This window comes from Macaca mulatta, chromosome 7 (genome assembly GCF_049350105.2).
Source record: "Macaca mulatta isolate MMU2019108-1 chromosome 7, T2T-MMU8v2.0, whole genome shotgun sequence".
In the NCBI taxonomy this organism is placed as follows: Eukaryota; Metazoa; Chordata; class Mammalia; order Primates; family Cercopithecidae; genus Macaca; species Macaca mulatta.
Window position 1 is genome coordinate 42150620 of NC_133412.1, and position 21151 is coordinate 42171770.

At 51.6% G+C, this 21151-nt stretch overlaps 1 protein-coding gene across 6 annotated transcripts in view; it reads right to left on the reverse strand.

Annotated features, from left to right (window-relative positions):
* The window catches only part of RBPMS2 (RNA binding protein, mRNA processing factor 2), a 40885-nt gene that overhangs the window by 3844 nt on the left and 15890 nt on the right, over positions 1-21151 (reverse strand). Inside the window, exons 2-7 of one of the 6 annotated variants that reach the window (XR_013395663.1) lie at positions 9435-9512; positions 8222-8260; positions 7309-7371; positions 6882-7032; positions 6303-6451; positions 5988-6136 (exon numbers count right to left, since the gene is read on the reverse strand). Coding sequence is in view for 5 of the 6 variants with exons in the window: in XM_077939569.1 (XP_077795695.1) it covers positions 844-963; positions 6303-6451; positions 6882-7032; positions 7309-7371; positions 8222-8260; positions 9435-9512 (600 nt within the window). In the remaining variant the exon portion in view is untranslated. Of the gene's footprint in view, positions 1-843; positions 987-5987; positions 6137-6302; positions 6452-6881; positions 7033-7308; positions 7372-8221; positions 8261-9434; positions 9513-21151 lie in introns of those variants that run through there. The other 5 variants (XM_077939569.1, XM_077939571.1, XM_015142468.3 and 2 more) reach the window with 5 other exon arrangements.

The window sequence follows — 21151 nt, forward strand, 5'->3', positions numbered from 1 at the left end:
GTAGCCTCCAGCTGGCACAGCCCTACAGCAAGGAAGTCTCTGATGGGCTGGGTGTCCCACAGGGCCGGACAAGGGGAGAACATGGATGACGGAAAGAGCTCAGGAGGCCTGCAACCCACCTGCTTTCACCACTGGGAAGCAGAGGCCTCTGAATGACTGCTTAAGGCCGCCCTCAGCAAATCTGCTGGATCCTGCCCTACACTCTCGCTACAAGGCGCTCGGACTCCTACTTCCCAAGCAGCGACTTTCCCTCCAGCTTGAGGAACTCCTTGGGGAAAAAGTAGAGGAAAGCTCCCATATTTGGGCCTGGGACAGCTGTGCCACTGAAGCAGACAGAATGCATTTAGAAGGGCTGCTTTTCCACTTCCTTTTCCACAGACCAGTGGCCTGGGTCCTCTAGAAGCCACACAGTCCCTTCCTAGAGCTCTTCTTTCTGCTCCAGCTCCGAACAGGAGACCTGCGGGGGACCATGCCAGCAAGACAGGGCGCCCACAGTGTCCTTTCAGGGCCTCCAGTTGTGCCCAGGGGGAGAGGCGGCTCCTGAGAGTCCACCCCACAGGCTCCGAGAGGGCTGCTTCAAAACAAAGAGTGGAGGATGCAAACTCAGCCCTCTCTCAGATCCTGGGACTGACCAGTTGAGAAGATGCACCAGAAAGCAAGAAACGGGATGAACCTACATAAGAATAAATATAAGGCCAGGCGCGACGGCTCATGCCTGTAATCCCAGCACTCTAGGAGGCAGAGGTGGGCGGATCTCTTGAGCCTTGAGACCAGCATGGCCAATATGACGAAACCCCGTCTCTGCAAAAAATACAAGAATTAGCTGGGCTTAGTAGCACACACCTGTAATCCCAGCAATTCAGGAGGCTGAGGCAGGAGGATCATGCTTGAGCCCAGGAGGCAGAGGTTGCAAAGAGCGAAGATCATGCCACTGCACTCTAGCCTGGGCAATGGAGTGAGACCCTGTCTCAAAAAAATAAAAATAACTAAAAAAAGAAAAAGAAAAAAAAGATATAAACAACCAAAACTATGGAAGCCTCACTCATCCGAAATTAAAACAATATTTAACCCAGATTGGTAAGTCTACACTTTGACCTTGTCATAGTTCTAGGAATTTATCATAAAGAAAACAAAACAACGGCCGGGCACGGTGGCTCATGCCTGTAATCCCAGCACTTTGGGAGGCCGAGGCGGGCAGATCACCTGAGATTGGGAGTTCAAGACCAGCCTGATCAACATGGAGAAACTCCGTCCCTACTAAAACTACAAAATTAGCCGGGTGTGGTGGCACATGCCTATAATCCCAGCTACTAGGGAGGTTGAACCTGGGAGGCAAAGGTTGTCGAGATAAGTCATAAGTCAAAGAGATAAGTCAAAGAGATAAGAGATAAGTCAAAGGAGTCGAGATAGTGCCATTGCACTCTAACCTGGGCAACAAGAGTGAAACTCCGTCTCAAAAAAAAGAAAAAAAAGGCCGGGCGCGGTGGCTCAAGCCTGTAATCCCGGCACTTTGGCTCAAGCCTGTAATCCCGGCACTTTGGGAGGCCGAGACGGGCGGATCACGAGGTCAGGAGATCGAGACCATCCTGGCTAACACGGTGAAACCCCGTCTCTACTTAAAAATACAAAAAACTAGCCGGGCACGGTGGCGGGCGCCTGTAGTCCCAGCTACTCAGGAGGCTGAGGCAGGAGAATGGCGTGAACCCGGGAGGCGGAGCTTGCAGTGAGCTGAGATCCGGCCATTGCACTCCAGCCTGGGCGGCAGAGCGAGACTCCATCTCAAAAAAAAAAAAAAAAAAGAAAAGAAAAAGAAAAAGAAAAAAAAGAAAACAAAACAGAAGAGGTGCCCAGAGAAGTACGCACAAGGATATCCATTGTTGTATAGCTATCAGTAAGCAAAAACTGTACAAACAAACCAACTTACCATCTACAGGGAGGTGCACACATTCGTACAATGGTATACTAGCCAGGCATCCAAAATGCAGAGCTACACTTACTAATATTTTTTTTAAGTCCTAATATTTAAGTTGTTTTTTTTGTTGTTGTTGTTTTTTTTGAAACAGAGTCTTGCTCTGTCACCTAGGCTGGAGTGCAGTGGCACTATCTTGGCTCACCGCAACTGCTGCCTCCTGGGTTCAAGCGATTCTTCTGCCTCAGCCTCCCGAGTAGCTAGGATGACAGGTGCCCGCCACCACGCCCAGCTAATATTTGTATTTTTGTAGAGACAGGGTTTCACCTTGTTGGCCAGGCTGGTCTTGACCTCCTGACCTCAGGTGATCTGCCCACCTCAGCCTCCCAAAGTACTGGGATTCCAGGTGTGAGCCACTGTGCCTGGCGCTAATATTTAAGTTTTTAAAAGATTAAATATGTATTATAGTTTTTCTAAGATTCATACCTATAGATTTACTTACACACCTGCTCCAAACTACCTACCAAATTGAAGAATTAAAAGTACAGGTTTTCTGGGGATTGGATGATAAGCCAAAGGGAAGAGAACAAAACTGCCTTTTTTTTCCATAAATGCAGATATGCTAATACAATAATAGCTATTGCTCATGAAGCACTTCCACTGTGACCGATGCTGTTCTAGGTAGATATCATATACTAAGTTCATTTAATCCTCATAAAAACCCTATGAAGTAGATGCTATTATCATCTCCATTATACAGATAAGAAAATAGAGGCAAGGGAGTTTATGTAACCTTAAGGTCACTGGTAAATGGATGAACCAGTTTAAGGGGGAGAAAAAGCCATGGAAGACCCACATATCCTCAGTTTGGAATGGAAAATAAAATCCAGTCTGGGAGGACCCTGGGATGCAATAAGACACTGAGAACCCCTGCTTTTTTAGGCCACCATCTTTCTATGCTGAACCCCACTGGGCCTGCCATCCACAGTTGCTTTTGTGCCTCACCCTCTTAAAGGGGAAGATTCCATCAAGAGGGTTAGAAGGCCAGGCAAGGTGGCCTCCTGCCAAGACAGAGCAGGACCAAACAACCTCCAGGACCCCTCCTGCAGGTCTGGTCTCCGCAGCCACGTAGCTGTGGGCTCAGGCTGGGCTAATGGCAAAGGGCATGCAGCTGGGGTAGATAACAGAGGTACTTGTTCTCATCCCCTTGTCTTTTAGCTGCTGCCTTCTCCTGAAGTCACCTCCTTGCCCCCAGGCACAGAAAAACTCAGTCCTATTGGTCCTTTGGGTTCAGAACAATCCACTCAAGATCAACAGTGCCCATACTTCCTTTATTTAGTTATTTATTTTTATTTTTATTTATTCATTTTTTTTGAGATGGAGTCTCACTCTATCGCCCAGGCTGGAGTGCAGTGGCACCATCTCGGCTCACTGCAAGCTCCACCTCCCAGGTTCACGCCATTCTCCTGCCTCAGCCTCCTGAGTAGCTGGGACTATAGGCGCCCGCCACCACGCCCGGCTAATTTTTTTTTTTTTTTTTTTTTTTTTTTTTTTTTTGAGATGGAGTCTCGCTCTGTCGCCCAGGCTGGAGTGCAGTGGCCGAATCTCAGCTCACTGCAAGCTCCGCCTCCCGGGTTCACGCCATTCTCCGGCCTCAGCCTCCCGAGTAGCTGGGACTACAGGCGCCCACCACCTCGCCCGGCTAGTTTTTTGCATTTTTTAGTAGAGACGGGGTTTCACCATGTTAGCCAGGATGGTCTCTATCTCCTGACCTCGTGATCCACCCGTCTCAGCCTCCCAAAGTGCTGGGATTACAGGCTTGAGCCACCGCGCCCGGCCCCGGCTAATTTTTTGTATTTTTAGTAGAGACGGGGTTTCACCGTGTTAGCCAGGATGGTCTCGATCTCCTGACCTCGTGATCCGCCCTCCTCGGCCTCCCAAAATGCTGGGATTACAGGCACGAGCCACCGCGCCCAGCCCATATTTCCTTTATTTAGACACTATTATCCCCCATCTCTGGGGCAGCACTGTCAGGGGGCAAGCAGTGGGGCTGTTGGAAGGAAAATAATAAAATGTTCTTAGTCGGCAAACAGTAAAACAACCCGTTTTACTACTGAGGAAATGGCTGCCCAGAGAGTCTGAGTAGCAAGGACAGAACTAATGACTCCCTGGTCTAATCTCTTCCCATTAGCCCGCCTCCCCAAAAATGCCACTGTCCTTTGGGGTGGGTGGCCTGTATCCCAGTCCCTGTCCAAGGAAGGCCAGAAGGCAGGAACTCAGGCACAAAGAGGCCTCCAGCCTCCAAGAGGACCCAAGGGGACCCAGACAATAATGATATTAAATAACAATGATGACCATCTGCACTTGCACAGCACTCCCTCCATGCCATCATGTGACTCCACGCCATCATGTGAACAACACACCTATCAAGTAGGCATTATCATCACCATTTTACAGAAACAGAGACGGTGGGTAACGTGCCCTACGTCCCACAGCTGTTGAGAACCAGGATTTAGGCCAGAGTTGGACAGCTGCAGAGTGTGGACGGGGTGGGAGAAAACTGGGAGGGAAGCCAACAGGAGGAAGGAAGCCCTATGGTATGGAGCTCAGGGCGAGAGAGCAGTGCCACCCCCAGTTGGCTGGGAAGAGGTGCCCTCTCTGATTCATTTGACAAACTCATTGTCCCTGGCTCCCAACCTCTGTCACAGCCTAGCAACTCAGATGATGGGGCAGAACCTCTCCACCTGATCTGGTCTATCCCTCTCATTTTACAGATGGGGACACAGAGGCCCAGAGGTGAGGATCACGTAGCTAACTGGTGCCAAAGCTGGGATCAGAGGTGAGGAGCCCAGTGAGGTGGGAGCCTGTGATTCCTTTCAGTGACTCCCAGGACCTTATAGTTAAACATCCTCTTGACCTGAAGCATCAAGTCACTGCCTAGGTCAGGGTAGACAGGATAGGCTTCCCTGCTGCCCGCTCTCTTCCAGCCACAGAACCCAGTTTGCAGTAAATACCCAACAATTCCCTCCAGGGGAAGGTCTTTACCACCTTCCTTATTCTCTGATCAATTTTTGAGCTATTTGTGGTGCTCAGCTGGGGAAGAGTGCCAAGGTTAACCACAATTCTCCCCTCAGTACAACTGAACGTTGTGGAGCCAGGGAGCACTCCCCTGCTGGGGAAAACAGTTTGCTAGGGTAGCGGCCCCTTTCTGCTTTGGAACTAGACAAACCCAGGTGTCACTAAGCCCCTGGAAGAGCCTGAAAATGGACGTGCACACAGCTCTCGGGCAGAGCACCCGACTCTTCCCGCCTCAGCTCTGGCTCCTGTGAACCCTCCTTTCTGGCTTCTCCTGCTTTCCTTCCTCATCCCCTCCTGCTCCCCAGCCAGGTCCCAGCAACCTGGATTCTCTCCTTCGCAGCAACACAGCACACCCTGGCCAGGCAGCTCTTCCTGGGGATCAGTGCTCATCAGCTGGCTGGTCAGAGGTTGAGATGGGCTCAAAAGTGCCCCCCAGCCCCTTCCTGTGGCTGCCTGGCCACATCCTGTCATTGCCACTGTGAGGCACCCCCCTGCTCCCCGACACACACAGTGGGAAGAGACCTCCCCTGCAGTGTGCTCCAGTGACCTGCACTTGTGGCCGAATCAGACGAGAGGAAGTGCCTGCATGGCCAGGGGAGAGAGCCTGACCCCCTGCCTGCCCATTGGGCACCCAGCCCAGCACCCCACACAGAGCCTTCCTAGCCCTGCTCTAATAGCCCCGACTCTCCCCAGAAGCATTCACTCCCTGTTTCCTGCCCAGCACAGGTTCACAGTGAACAGTGGCCAGACTTCATGGAAGCGAGAGCCAACACTCAGTGAGCTCTCAGGGTGCTCCAGGTTACATCCTAGCACTCACTAGTCACTTCGTCTTGACATCTAACTTTCATTAACAACCCTAAGGCAGATTATCCAAGCATTCCCATTTTTCACATGACTAAAAACAAAAAACAAAAAAGATTTGAGGCACAGCAATCTGTAAGAGCTTGATGAAAGAGACAGGAAATGGCAGAGGTAGATGGTCTGGCTCCAGAGATCATACCCAGGTTAGGACTGGAGTCATAGTCCCATCACCATGGGAGAACACAGTCGGTGGCTGGGCAGGAGTGCTCAGGGCTGGGGAACCGCAGCTGGGCTGCCTGGCATCCTCCACGGGAACTCGTGGGTTATCTTGTCCCTCCCCATCAGATCCTAAACCCAAGGGCAGGGACAAATAGGTCTGGGCTTTCAAACCATCAAGGAAGACAAGAGTTCTGCTGCAGCTCTGGGACAGCAGCGGCCAAGTGGCCAGGCACATGCAAAGTCTGGCCAGCTAAGAGCCCTCGTTCTTCGCCCTCCCCAACCTGAAGGGGCTTACCTGAGCGTGGAGGGCGGCAGCAGCGGCAGTGGCAGCTGGATAGGTGAACGCAGCGTGGGAGATGGCTGGGGCCAGCTCTGTGGTGTACAAAGGGTAGGGGGCCCAGGCCTCTGGGGATGCAGGGATCAGAGCAGCCCCCATCAGGTCATCTACAACAGGAGACAACGGCCTCCACCATCAGAACACTCGCTCCCCTTCCAAACAGAGAAGGCGACCCAGCACTATGGTTGAGCCATATGCCCCACACTGAGGCCAGACCACCCCCAACCACCAAGGACCCCGAGACCAGGCAAGGAAGCCACATTAAATTGGCCTGTCATGGTGTGCATCCTCCTGCTTTCAGGCAGGCCTCAGCCCGTCTTAAATGAAAAATCAAACAAGGTTTCAGGGAAGCTGGAAGCCCTGGCAGCTCAGAAGCTCTAGGAAGGCTGCAGGGGAGGGAGGAAAACCAGGTGTTTCAAAAATGGTTGGCCATGGACACAAAAAGCCTCCTGGAAAAGGGGCTTCCCTCTGCAAGAGTCTGTAAGTCTGCCCCGAATACAACCCCATGAGGGCCTGTCAGCTCAGAGTGCCACTCACAGGGGTCTCGTGCGACGAAGTGTGCTCCTAGGGTGGGGTGCACGTTGCTGGGATTTGGGGTTGCCATTAGCTTGCTCTTGGCCATCTTGGTGTTGGCTTTGGCAAACTCTAGCCTCAGGGTCTGTGGATTCTCGGGATCAAAACGAATACCCTACATGGATAGAGAAAAGAAGAGAAAGGCTTACTCTGGAGGACCCAGAGTGTTAATGGCAGACAGTAGAGAAGAGCCCCGTAAACAAGCTCACCTGGAAGACTTGCCCACACAGTGGCTGAGGCAGAGGAAAGGCAGCTCAGGCCTTGAGTAATGGCCTTTGGCACAGTTTCGCCAAGGACTCTGCCCAGGGATGGCTGGGAAATAAGATACATCTGCACACCCACTGCCTAAGAGGGCTGTGGGTCAGAGAAGACCCATTCTCCACCTACTCACGTTCAGCGCATTCTTGGCCGCTTCTGCTCCTGCCCGGCTGTCAAAGATCACAAAACCAACAGGCTAGTAGGAAGAAAAGAGAACACCCTTATATCTCTCCCAGCATTCCACCTCTCCCTCCAAAATAACAACAAAAAAGAGTATCACCTATGTGGAAACAGTATTTGCCCTGCTGATGAGAACACAAAAGGAAAAAAAGCCCCCCAAAACTCCAGCCCACGTCCTCCCTATGTTCAGCGGAACAGCAGCTTAACGTGCACCAGAAGTCAAGTCTCCCTCCCCAGGAATACCCTGTGGGAAATGATGCCAACGGAGCTTAATTCCACTGAATTAAACATTGCCCTTTTAGTAAAAGTATTGTTTTTAATGCATGCAGATAACTAAAAGTCAGTCCCAGTGTTTTCCCCAGCAAGAAAGGAGACATCAATGTATCAAGGGCATGGGAAGACTCCGGTTCTATCAAGGAGCAATAGGTTGAAAACTGCTCCAACTTCATTTTCCCAAGAATCAGTCTAGACCCCAAACAACCCCCGAAGGCTAGCAGGCCCTGGCCTCCTTGTATCAAAGGCTAGAGCTCAATCACGCCATTGCACTCCAGCCTGGGCAACAAGAGCAAAACTCCGTCTCAAAACAAAAAAAAAAACCAGAGCTCAGCTAACTGCTCTACTATCCTCAGCCAGCCGGGTTCCCAGATTCCTAAGAAACAGACGGGGAGGACCAGGAGCTGGCTGGGCTCAGATGGCCAGTAAAGGGACAGTGGGACCTACAGAGGCTGCTCTGTGAGAAACGGGACAACATGGAGCAAGTCTCTACCGCCAGATGCCTCTAGATTAGGGAAAGGTTAACAGGCCCCTGTTCGAAGCTCAGCAATCAGTCTGGGCTGGGAGGAAGAAAACCCTAGGAGAGAAATTACCTGTCTCGCGGTGAGCTTGATCAGGGACCCTTCATACCCCTGCAGAGAGAGGTGGCTGTTACCGCGGAAGGTCAGAAGCGTGTGTTGTGCTAACCCAGCGCTGCCACCTCATCAGCCCCCACTTTCCCCAGGGCTCCCCTGAATCATTCTCACACCCTTCTCCCTGTCAACATCAACCCACCCTGACCTCCACCACTACCAAGCGTCCACCGCCCTGCATTCTGAATCACACGATCTGGCACATGGGGTGGGCGTAAGGCGGCAGCACTCATCACTTCAGGCAGAAATTCCCATTTGCTCCATTAACTAGTAACCCGAGAGCACAGACCTTACCTTTTAAGTTTTCTCATCTGCAAACTGAAAAGGCTACACTGAATCTCAAAGATTCTTTATATAACCACATATATTTAAAGATTCTTACTGTTAGCTGGGCACCATGGCTCACGCCTGTAATCCCAGCACTTTGGGAGGCCGAGGCGGCAGATCACAAGGTCAAGAGATCCAAACCATCATGGCCAACATGGTGAAACCTCATCACTACTAAACATACAAAAACTAGCTAGGCATGGTGGAGGGTGCCTGTAGTCCCAGCTACTCGGGAGGCAGAGGCAGGAGAATCGCTTGAACCCGGGAGGCGGAGGTTGCAGTGAGCCAAGATCACGCCACTGCACTCCAGCTTGGGCGACGGAGCGAGACTCTGTCTCAAAACAAAACAAAACAAAAAAGGCCAAGCCCCGTGGCTCACGTCTGTAATCCCAGCAATTTGGGAGGCTGAGGCGGGTGGATCAAGAAGTCAGGAGTTCAAGACCAGCCTGACCAACATGGTGAAACCCCATCTCTACTAAAAACACAAATATTAGCCGGGCATAATGGTGCGTGCCTGTAATCCCAGCTCGGGAGGCTGAGGCAGGAGAACTGCTTGAACCCAGGAGGCAGAGGTTGCAGTGAGCTGAGATCACGCCACTGCACCCTAGCCTGGGCAACACAGCAAGACTCTGTCTCAAGGGAAAAAAAAAATTTTTACTGTCTCCATTTAACTGGCGAGCAAACAGGCTCAGAAGGCAGCATGTGAATTCGCAGAACCAGGACAGAGGGCTGGACCTGCCCCCACAGCTTCTGCCACACCTTCCCACATCACCCTGCTGCCTAGCCCGACCCTGTTGCTTCTCCAGGGTCCCAGGCTCCACCTGGGGGTGGCCAGGTCCTGACTCACCTTGAACGGCCGGAAGAGCAAGTAGAGTTCTCTGGGTTTAATGTCCACAGGGAGGCCGCTGACAAACAGTGTCCGGACCTGGGGACAGAGACCAGTGATCAGGGCCAGGCTGCCCAAGACGGACAGGGATGACAACAGCTCTTCCTTCAGGCCGGCCACTGGAATTCTTCTAGAGTTTAGAGGAATTCAGCCTTTCCTGGGCCTCTTTGGACACCCAAGGCAAATTAACATTATTTCACAGCACTGAATTTCCCAAAGCCCTTTTCTTTCTCTGGGTACATCCCAGAGGCATCATGCAGAGTCTGCCAGATGCCTCTGCACACAGACTGAGTCTGCTGGTGAACAGAGGCAAAAAGAAAGCCCTGTTCGATAAAGGTACAAATCCAGCCCAGCATGCCCTTTTTTCTTTTTTGAGACGGAATCTTACTCTGTCGCCCAGGCTAAACGGCAGTGGCATGATCGCAGCTCACTACAACCTCCACCTCCTGGGTTCAAGAGATTCTCCTGCCTCAGCCTCCTGAGTAGCTGGGATTACAGGGGTACACCACCACACCATGCTAATCAGTATGCCTTTTCAAACCAAAGCCTCCTCTAAGAATCTGAAGACCCAGCACTTTGGGAGGCCGAGACGGGCGGATCACGAGGTCAGGAGATCGAGACCATCCTGGCTAACACGGTGAAACCCCATCTCTACTAAAAAATGCAAAAAATTAGCCGGGCGTGGCGGCGGGCGCCTGTAGTCCCAGCTACTCGGGAGGCTGAGGCAGGAGAATGGCGTGAACCCGGGAGGCGGAGCTTGCAGTGAACCGAGATCGCGCCACTGCACTCCAGCCTGGGCGACAGAGCGAGACTCCGTCTCAAAAAAAAAAAAAAAAAAAAAAAAAACCTGAAGAAAGCTGCAGTGCCTGACCCCCAAAAAATGTACATGTAAAAATGTATCTTTTTTTTAATCCATTGCACCACTGGCCCCTCAGACAAAAAAGTATCTATTTTCTAGATGATACCCATGGCCTTCTGGTAGAGAGGCTCCAGTCTAGTTGAGGGGAGGAGCGAAGATGTAAAGGAAACAGAGTCCCATGCCCACTATGCCCCGCAGTGATTTCGGCAGAGGTCCTGGCACTTTCTCATCCATCTCCTGCTCCTACACAAGATGTGGGGCCTTCAATGTCAAGAAACACCTTATACTCCTGTCTCTCTCCCTGCTCTTAGCATGGTGATGGTACTAAATGTTGACTGAGGCCGGGCGCAGTGGCTCAAGCCTGTAATCCCAGCACTTTGGGAGGCCGAGACGGGTGGATCATGAGGTCAGGAGATCGAGACCATCCTGGCTAACAGAGTGAAACCCCGTCTCTACTAAAAAATACAAAAAAAAAAACTAGCCGGGCGAGGTGGCGGGCGCCTGTAGTCCCAGCTACTCGGGAGGCTGAGGCAGGAGAATGGCGTGGACCCGGGAGGCGGAGCTTGCAGTGAGCTGAGATCCGGCCACTGCACTCCAGCCTGGGAGACAGAGCGAGACTCCGTCTCAAAAAAAAAAATAAATAAATAAATGTTGACTGAACAGGGTAATGGGTAAAGAGTCAAAACCATTACGCTGAGTTTTGAAGAACACGCCAAGATCTTGCCAGCTTCAGGTGAAGCATTTGATGCTGTGAGGTTTTTTTTGTTTTTTGTTTTTTTGAGATGGCGTTTCACTCTGTCACCCGGACTGGAGTGCAGTTGTGCCATCTCAGCTCACTGCAACCTCTGCCTCCTGGGTTCAAGCAATTCTCCTGCCTCAGCCTCCCATGTAGCTGGGATTACACGCATGCACCACCATGCCCAGCTAATTCTTTGTATTTTTAGTAGAGACAGGGTTTCACCATGTTGGCCACGCTGGTCTCCAACTCCTGACCTCAAGTGATCCACCCAGCTCGACCTCCCAAAGTGCTGAGATGACAGGAGTGAGCCACCACGCCCAGCAGATGCTGTGAGTTTTGAGCACTGCCCCCAACATAGTTACAAGCCAGGTCTAAACACCAGGTGTCCATCCTGTGGCTGTAGCCACTGCTGCTATTTAAATGCTGCTGGCACTGGATGCTAAACTAGCAAGCCCTGATTAGCCAAAAATTGTGATGGGGGAGGGGAGATTTTCCATAGCTTAGATCCATTAAAAACATTTTTTGAAACTGTGGCTTCCTGAATAATGAAAAATGTGAACAAGCAGAGCATCCCTACACGCTTGACTTCTGCTCTGGGCCACATCTCCTCCTGCGAAGCCAAGCACAGGTCTTCTGAACTGGCCACTGCAGATTTTAGAAGTTCACATGTCTCACCCCATCATGCAGCCATTCTTGAAAGCATTTAGTTGCCCTACAGTGGGTCACATCTCCTTCTTGAGAGTACCAAAGAACTTGCTCCGTGCTCTAGTGATGGCCCGCTGACCCCAGACAGCAGCCTTTCTGAGACGATGGCTTCTATCAGTGGCTTGTATCAGGGAGCTGGAGCAGTGTTAGGCCAAACTGCACCCAATGCACCCAGAGAACTCAACAGAGCCAAGAATGTCAAAGGAAACCAGCCAGGATAGCTGCCGGTTACTGGTGTCACCACTCCCACCCACACAAGAATGACTCTCAGCCATGGTGAAGAGAAACTTCTTCCCTCATGTGAGCTTTTGCCAAGCCCATCCAGCAGAATCTCAGGCCGCTTGGGATGCTTCTTATCCCCTGGGACACGTCTTTCCCTCAGCAGAGGCACCACTATACCAGCCTCTGTGCCTGGGCTTGGGGTGATGGCACCTCACACCTCACAGCCCTGGCAGCTCATGTCCCACGGAGACACCACTATTATGCTGCCTTGTTGTTGGCAGTATTTGGAGGTCCGGACAGCCGAGGCTCCAGGATGGGCCAAACCGAGCTCCCAATCCGAGCCCAGCAGGCCTCTCTGCCTTTGATGTAAGGGCCTCGAGTTGTGCGTGTGAATCCTCAAGCGGAAGTGACTTGCCCAAGGTCACATGGCTTATTCTTTAAAGGCAGCAGACCTGGAACTCAAAACCCAGGCCTCGGCCAGGTGCAGTGGCTCATGCCTGTAATCCTAGCATTTTGGGAGCCTGGGGCGGCCGGATCACTTGAGGTCAAGAGTTTGAGACCAGCCTGGCTGACATGGTAAAACCCCATCTCTACTAAAAATGCAAAAAATTAGCCACGTGTGGTGGCCCATCCCTGCAGTCCCAGCTACTTGGGAGGCTGAGGCAAGAGAATCACTAGAACCCAGGAGGCAGAGTTTGCAGTGAGCCAAGATCGTGCCACTGCACTCCAGCCTGGGAAACAGAGTGAGATTCCATCTCAAAAAAAAAAAAAAAAAAAAGGCCGGGCATGGTGGCTTACACCTGTAATCCCAGCACTTTGGGAGGCCGAGGTGGGCGGATCACCAGAGGTTGGGAGTTCAAGACCAGTCTGACCAACTTGGAGAAACCCGTGTCTACTAAAAAATACAAAAATAGCCGGATGTGGAGGCTGAGGTAGGAGAACTCCTTGAACCCAGAAGGCGAAGGTTACAGTGAGCCGAGATCGTACGACTGCTCTCCAGCCTGGGCAACAAGAGCAAAACACCATCTCAAAAAAAAAAAAAAAAAAAACAAAAAAAACAAAAACCCAAGTCTTCCTACTACACGCCCAGCCTGGCAGAGGTGATGGGTGCGGGGAAAGGATGACAGGACCTGAGCACCAAGCCCTCTGGATGGCTCAGGGTCGGCCCGCAACACCTCACCCCCAGAGGATGGGCCAAGAGTGCAGCCGCCAGTGCCCTGATGGAGGGACCTAGATCAGTACCCTTCTCTCCTCCCCTTCCTCCCCAGGAAAGCAGGACATGATTTGGGTCAAAGACCCAGACCAGAGCAGACCCACAGAAACCTCTGCTTCAGCTCTCCCCAGGGGTCACACATTTCACCCGGGCTAATTTTAAACCCTCCCTCAAATGCCTCCCTTCTGGCCAGACCTCCCCAGAGGCCTCTTAAATAGCAAGTTCTCAGCACAGAGTTTCCTGCTTGAGGTGGGGTGGGGTGAGTGTAGGGGCTGTTTCCCGGCTCAAGACTAGTTTCCAGGATTCCCTCTGGGCCCGATGACCCTTTTCCTCAGGGTTCCATCTTTCAGGTTCTATAGAGTCCAAAAGGCTACCCCACAGCTCCCATCCTGTCCCTGGTCACCTCTCAGGTGATCAAGGCAGTCACGGATGAGCTGGTGGGCCCCTGTCTGCCTGAGCACAGATGCTCTGTGGGGAGCAGTCTGGGAGGCTAAGTCACAGCAAGTGTGACCCCCAAACACCTGCCTTGGTTCCTACTCGATTCCAGCCACCCCAGCAGATGACATATCAAAGCCCACCCCCTTGTACAGACAGGGAAACTGAGACCCAGAAAGACTCAGTAATTTGTCAATGGCACACAGCTAAGTTCATGGAGGAGCAGGGCTCCTGAGACCAGGCACCCTGACTCTGCTGTTTGTGAGGGCACGGGGAGCGGCACAGGGCAGCCTCATCAGCCTCATGGGTGGGTAAGTGCTGCCATCCGTCCACTCAGTATGACACTTGTTTAGGATGACAGCCACACCAGAGTGAGGAGGGCAGAAAAAGGGGAAACTGACAAACCAGGAGCAGGGAAAGCGTGGGCTCTGCAGGCTGACCAGCCACACGTGGGGAGGACAAGAGGTTCCAAAGCCGCCCAACAACTGCTTCCATCAAGCCTGCCCAGCCCGTCCACTCCAGGGCCCTGACAAGCATCCACAAAGCTGCCTGCACTGCCCCCTCGGCTCACCCCTTCCTCACTCCTTAACTAAAGGTATCCAGCCTTCAGGTCTTTCTGGCGTCCTCAGCTCCCCTTTCCTTCCTCTGAAGTCCCACAGTGGCCATTAGGACCCCTCGCCTTATAGTTCCCAGCAGTCTGAGGTATCCCTCACCTTGACTACAGAAAGCTAGGGCAGGAACCAAGCCTCAAAACATTTCCATCTCCCAATGTCCCTAGAGTCAGGTCTAAGCACTGGAGACCTCCCCCATCTCTACACACCTCAGTTCCTGCAGAGAAGAAACTCACAGCCAGAGACCCAACGTGATCCAGCATAGCAGAACGATACCATAAATGGCAGAGAGGGCCTGGCACGGTGGCTCACGCCTGTAATCCCAGCACTTTGGGAGGCCGAGGAGGGCAGATCATTTGTGCTCAGGAGCTTGAGACCAGCCTGGCCAACATGATGAAACCCCATCTCTACTAAAAATATGAAGTTAGCTGGGTGTGGTGGCGCACACCTGTAGTCCCAGCTACTTGGGAGGCTGAGGCACGAGAATCCCTTGAACCCGGGAGGTGGAGGTTGCAGTGAGCCAAGATCACGCCATTGTACTCCAGCCTGGGCAGCAGAGCAAGACCCTGTCTCAAAAGAAAAAAAAAATGGCAAAGAGAACAGACCTCGGGCCGGGCGCGGTGGCTCAAGCCTGTAATCCCAGCACTTTGGGAGGCCGAGACGGGCGGATCACGAGGTCAGGAGATCGAGACCATCCTGGCTAACACGGTGAAACCCCGTCTCTACTAAAAAATACAAAAAACTAGCCGGGCGAAGTGGCGGGCGCCTGTGGTCCCAGCTACTCGGGAGGCTGAGGCAGGAGAATGGCGTAAACCCGGGAGGTGGAGCTTGCAGTGAGCTGAGATCCGGCCACTGCACTCCAGCCTGGGCGACAGAGCCAGACTCAGTCTCAAAAAAAAAAAAAAAAAAAAAAAAAAAAGAGAACAGACCTCAGTTACACTGGAGTTTGCTTCCTAGCTTCATGCTTGGCCTGAGGAAGCCACTTCATCTTTCCGAATCTCAGTTTCTTATTTTTATTTATTTATTTATTTTATTTATTTATTTTTTTTGAGATGGAGTCTCACTCTGTCGCCCAGGCTGGAGTGCAGTGGTACAAACTCTGCTCACTGCAACCTCCGCCCTCTGGGTTCAAGTGATTCTCCTGCCTCAGCCTCCCAAGTAACTGGGATTACAGGTGCCTGTCACCATGCCTAGCTATTTCTTTTTTTTTTTTTTTTTTTTTAGTAGAGACAGGGTTTCACCATGTTGGCCAGGCTGGTCTCCTCACCTCAAGGAGTTCCTTAAGGTCAGGCTGGTCTCACCTCACCTCAAGGAGTTCCTTGAGGTCAGGAACTCCTGACCTTGGCCTCCCAAAGTACTGGGATTATTTATAGGTGTGAGCCACCATGTCTGGCCTCTTTTTTTTTTTTTTTTTTGGAAATGGAGTCTCAGTCTGTCCCCCAGGCTAGAGTACAGTGGTGCTATCATAGCTCATTGCAGCATCAAACTTCTAGGCTCAAGAGATCTTCCTGCCTCCGCCTCCAGAGTATCTGGGACTATAGGTGTGCACCATAATGCCTGGCTAGCTTTTCCATTTTTGTAGAGATGAGGTCTCACTATGTTGCCTGGGCTGGTTTTGAACTCCTGGGCTTAGGGAATCCTTCTGCTCCGGACTCACCAAAAGTGTTGGGATTACAGGTATGAGCCACCATGCCTGGCCTCAGTTTCTTTATCTTCACAACACAAACACCATCTACCTCCAAGACTGAGAGCTTGGCCGGGCGCGGTGGCTCAAGCCTGTAATCCCAGCACTTTGGGAGGCCGAGACGGGTGGATCACGAGGTCAGAAGATCGAGACCATCCTGGCTAACACGGTGAAACCCCGTCTCTACTAAAAAATACAAAAAACTAGCCGGGCGAGGTGGCGGGCGCCTGTAGTCCCAGCTACTCGGGAGGCTGAGGCAGGAGAATGGCGTGAACCTGGGAGGCGGGGCTTGCAGTGAGCTGAGATCCGGCCACTGCACTCCAGCCTGGGCGACAGAGCAAGACTCCGTCTCAAAAAAAAAAAAAAAAGACTGAGAGCTCACCTTACTCTCTCCATTACTTGTGAGAGCAATAAAATGCTGGCTTCATTTAGGGCTCCTGCATTTACCTGCACAAGGACCTCCCTCATCAAGTGCCATGAGTCACTTATTAAGGTTGTCTACTGAAGCTGGATTGGGTCCAGGTCAGACTGAAGCTGGGAATGTGGGTGAGATGTCCTAAGGTGGTCACTAGAGTCTTTAGTTTTTCTCTTCCCCAGGGGAGGTAATGTCCGAAATACAAGACACATCACGGAGATCAGCTAGTTCAACCCCTTCGTTTTATAGATGGGGAAACTGAAGCCAAGAACAAGGTGACAAGGCAAGCTGACGGCACAGCCAGGATCCTTCAGCAATGGCAGGAACAGAGACATGCAGTTACTTCTCCAAGGTCCAGCCAACTAGTCTTGTGTCTCAGGCCAGTACTGGGGACCACCGTGGTACCCATGTCAGGGTAACAGGGCCTGACATTCAGGAAAACAGGCTGGATGCTCCAACCTGGGCAATATAGTAAGGCCCTATCCCCCCAAAACAATCAGCCAGGCGTGCTGGAAGGCACCTGAAGTCTGAGCAACTCGGGAGGCTCAGGAGTGGGAGCATCCCTTGAGCCCAGGAATTCGCAGCTGCAGTGAGTCATGATCGCAACACTTGCATTCCAGCCTAGGCAACAGAGCAAGACTCTACCTCTAAAAAATAAAAATAAAAACTAAAATAAAAGGTTAGATGCAGCCAAGAATTCAGGCACCAACAGCTAGTTGATGACAAGAAGGAAAGCTCAACCAAAGAACTCATGTCCTGCCTATTGGGTTTAACTCATAGTAAACTCACGGGTTTATTACAAGAATTCAACACATACACAAAATGTTTTAAAGCATTTGAAGAGTGCATGGGGTGGTTCTCACAATCTCAGGCTGCTGGAAGGCACCAAACACATTCATGTGGGCCCTTCTCCTTCCATACTCTCATCCCTTCTGCAGAAGCATCCAGCAACTCAAAATGTGAAGAGCAACCATGGCCCTTCCAAAAAATCAGCCTTATGGGAAGTAAGAGCAGAAATGCTGGGAGCACAGTCAGGTCCTCAGCACAGCTGGAAGGTACGCCTGTAGTCAGATGGAGCAGGTATAGGGGAGACCTGGGGAACGGATGGAGGATGATCCTGAGAACTCAGTCAAAGATACTTGTTGAGGAACAATCCTTCTGGTGGAACCTGCTGCAAGCAACAATATAGGCAAAGAACGTGGCCAGGGTTGAGTACCCATACAGAATACCACACACGTGGCTGTGTGGCTCTCATGACCCACCGGAGCAGACCCAGCCCTGCTGGACGTCCCAGTCAGTGCCAGGCATACCTAGGGGAACTGACCAACTTTTGGCACAACTGTGTATCTGCCCAGCAAAGCTTTGGGGGCACCCAGAGCTGCTCTTTTCTGAGGCAAGTCTTGCTGCTTATCTTCCCTCTAGAGTCACAGGAAGTGCCAGTGAGTGGGCTGTCACTCACTGGCACTTCCTGGAGTCCTCTAGGTCTTTGTTGCCAATTGTTTATAAGCCTGACTCCTTTGGGGAGAAAGGCCTGTGTGTTGTGTTCTTGAGCTCTTTCCCTCCAGCCAGTGCTAGACCTAGGGTGCCTAGGAGCTACCTATATTTATTTTTAAATAAAAATTAAACGTTTATTTTTATTTTTATTTATTTATTTTTTTTGAGATGGGGCATCACTGTGTGGTCTGGGCTGGTCTTGAACTCCTGGGCTCAAGTGATCCTCCCGCCTCAGCCTCCCAAAGTGCTGGAATTATAGGTGTGAGCCACCTCACCCATCCTGAGCCACCTCTTGACCTCTCCCCACCTCCCTGGGAGGCCCGTCAGTCTCACTCTCAGCTCCAGCATCATAACTCAGTCCTGGGTCCTGGGGAAGGGGAGAGCAGCACCTGGGTGGCACAAGAAGTAGAGCTCCCCATCCTCAGCCTTGTTTCTGGAGGCCCCTGGAATGGGGAATCCCCTTCCAGTAGCAATAGGTCTAGAAGGAGCTTCTGGACCATGCTGTCTAATCCCACCACGACGGAGGAGCCTGCCCAGGCTGCGCAGGTCACCCAGCCCTCTCCTTCAGGAAGGTGTGAGCTGCAAACTGACATCCAAATGTTCTTCCTCCACAGCCCTCTCCAGCCCAGAGGTTAAGGGGTCATTTTTTAGAGAAGAGAAGTAGGAAGACGGGGCTCCAACAAACCCATTCCCATCTACATGTCGGTGATGTTCTTCCTTCAGACAAACTGACATTTGTTTCAGTATCTTCAGAAAAGACCAAATTAAACAACCCTTCAGGAGCAAAGTATCAGAAGCACCCAAGACACCAGCACAAATGCAGGCTTGTGTGGAAAGGGACTCAGCCTGTTTCTTTTTTCTTTTTTTAATTATTTTTTAATTTTTTTGAGATGGAGTCTTGCTGTCACCCAGGCTGGAGTGCAGTGGCACCATCTCAGCTCACTGCAACCTCTACTTCCCGTGTTCAAGCGACTCTCCTGCCTCAGCCTCCCGAGTAGCTATGACTACAGGATTGTGCCACCACGCCTGGCCAATTTTTGCATTTTTAGTAGAGACGGGTTTTTGCCATGTTGGCCAGGATGGTCTTGAACTCCTGACCTCAAGTGATCCGCCCACCTTGGCCTCCCAAAGTGCTGGGATTACAGGCGTGAGCCACCACGCCTGGCCTACTCGGCCTGTTTCTATCAGCTCAGGTAGTTGTCTCTCTTGGCCCTGGACACTGCCATAGGCAGACCTGGCATTCAAGCTGCTGCCACAAAAGGCCAGTGACCCGGACAGCAGATGCTTAGGGTCCGTCCTCCCAGGGCACACACAGGGCCCAGCTCACACGGGGGTCCTGCAGGAATAGGGAACAGGCTGGTGGGGGAGAAGGAGGGGCCAAAGCAGCTGAGCAAAGCCTCCATGAAGAGCAGGACTGGGACGCCGGGTTGGCCAGGAGTCACGACCATGGGGACCCCACACGGTGAGAAGTGGCTGCGGCCTGGCTGCTCACCAGAAGCACGTCCCCCTCTGCAAGGGGAAGGACAAGCCCGACGCTGAGGGATCCAGCTTCTCAGATACTGTGACCATGAGGACAAGCTCCATAAGTGCTGGCTTTTATTAGCAATGTAAAAGGAAAAGGCAAACACTGTTTTCAAAAACAGTGGTAGGCTCAAGGATATTAAAGTCTCTTATGCTTTAAGTCTAGGGGACAAATCCCAGCCTTAGAATAGCCACGAAAGGACCACAGACACCAGGAACCACCACCTAAAAAACAGATCCTTCTCCGGATCACCTGAGGTCAGGAATTCTAGACCAGCCTGGCCAACATGGTGAAACCCCGTTCCCACTAAAAATACAAAAATCAGCCGGGCATGGTAGCGCACGCCTGTAATCCCAGCTACTCGGGAAGTTGAGGCAGGACAATCACTTGAACCCAGGAGACAGAGGTTGCAGTGAGCCGAGAGCACACCACTGCCCTCCAGCTTGGGCAAAAAGAGTAAACTCCATCTCAAAAAAAAAAGAAAGAAAACAGACCCTTCTCCACCAAGGACACTGAGGCAAGAAACCACTGGAACCACTCCCCAATCTTCCCCACCTACAGACAACCCACCAACCCACCAGGAACTGTCACTCCTCGAGGCCATCTCTGGCCTTCTGTAATTTCCTGCCTCACAGTATTGGGACTTGGATAGAAGATACCCCAGGAAAATCTCACTGCAGGCAATAGAAATATCCTACAAAAAAAAAAAAAAAGACTTTTGCAGCAACCCTTTAGCATCTCTAAAAGTTAGAATTCAATCTGGAAAGGAAGAATTGTTTCAACTGCCCACTCACAACGTTCAAGTAACGAATGCGCGTGCTTCAGAAGTCCCCTACCCACTGCTTTGAGTAAGCTCTCCTGGAGTCATCTGGATGGAAAACACTACTTTGGGAAGGGGGTCAGAAGAGGAGGGAAATCCAAAAAGGGAAAAATGAGCCTCTTATAAGCCCCTCCCACATCCTTCCCCAACTCCCAGCCCTCAGCAGCAACCCAAATACAGAACATCTGAGCTGGAAGAAACCTTATTTTTAGACAAGGAAACCAGGGCCTAGGGGTCGAGCCAGTTGCTCGCAGTTACCGAGCATGTCAGAAACAGCCTGTGTCCCCAAGTGCCCAGCTCACGAGTGAATGCTCTTTTGCAGACCTTGATCTCACACCAACCCACTCAGACCCAGTGGCGCCAGCCCAAGCTACCCAGGAACAAGTGACCTTCAGCTTTTTTTTTTTTTTTTTTTTTTTTGAGACAGGGTCTTGCTCTGTTTGTTCAGGCTGGAGTGCAGTGGCACAAACATGGCTCACTGCAGCCTTGATCTCCTGGACTCAAGCGATCCTCTTGCCTCAATCTCCTGAGTAACTGGGACCACAGGTGCATACCACAAAGCCCAGCTAATTTTTTTTTTTTTTTTTTGAGACAGAGTCTCACTCTGTCGCCCAGGCTGCAGTGCAATGGCATGATCTTGGCTCACTGCAACCTCTGCCTCCGCCTCCTGGGTTCAAGTGATTCTCCTGCCTCAGCCTCCCAAATAGCTGGGATTACAGGCACCCACCACCATGCCCAACTAATTTTTGTAGTTTTAGTAGAGATGGGGTTCCACCATGTTGGCCAAGCTGGCCTCAAACTGCTGACCTCAAGTGATCCATTCGCCTCAGCCTCCAAAAGTGCTGGGATTACAAGCATGAGCCTCTGTGCCCAGCCCCCGGCTAATTTTTTAAGTTCGTGTAGAGTTGGGGTCTCACCATGTTGCCCAAGCTGATCTCGAATTCTTGGGCTCAAGCGAC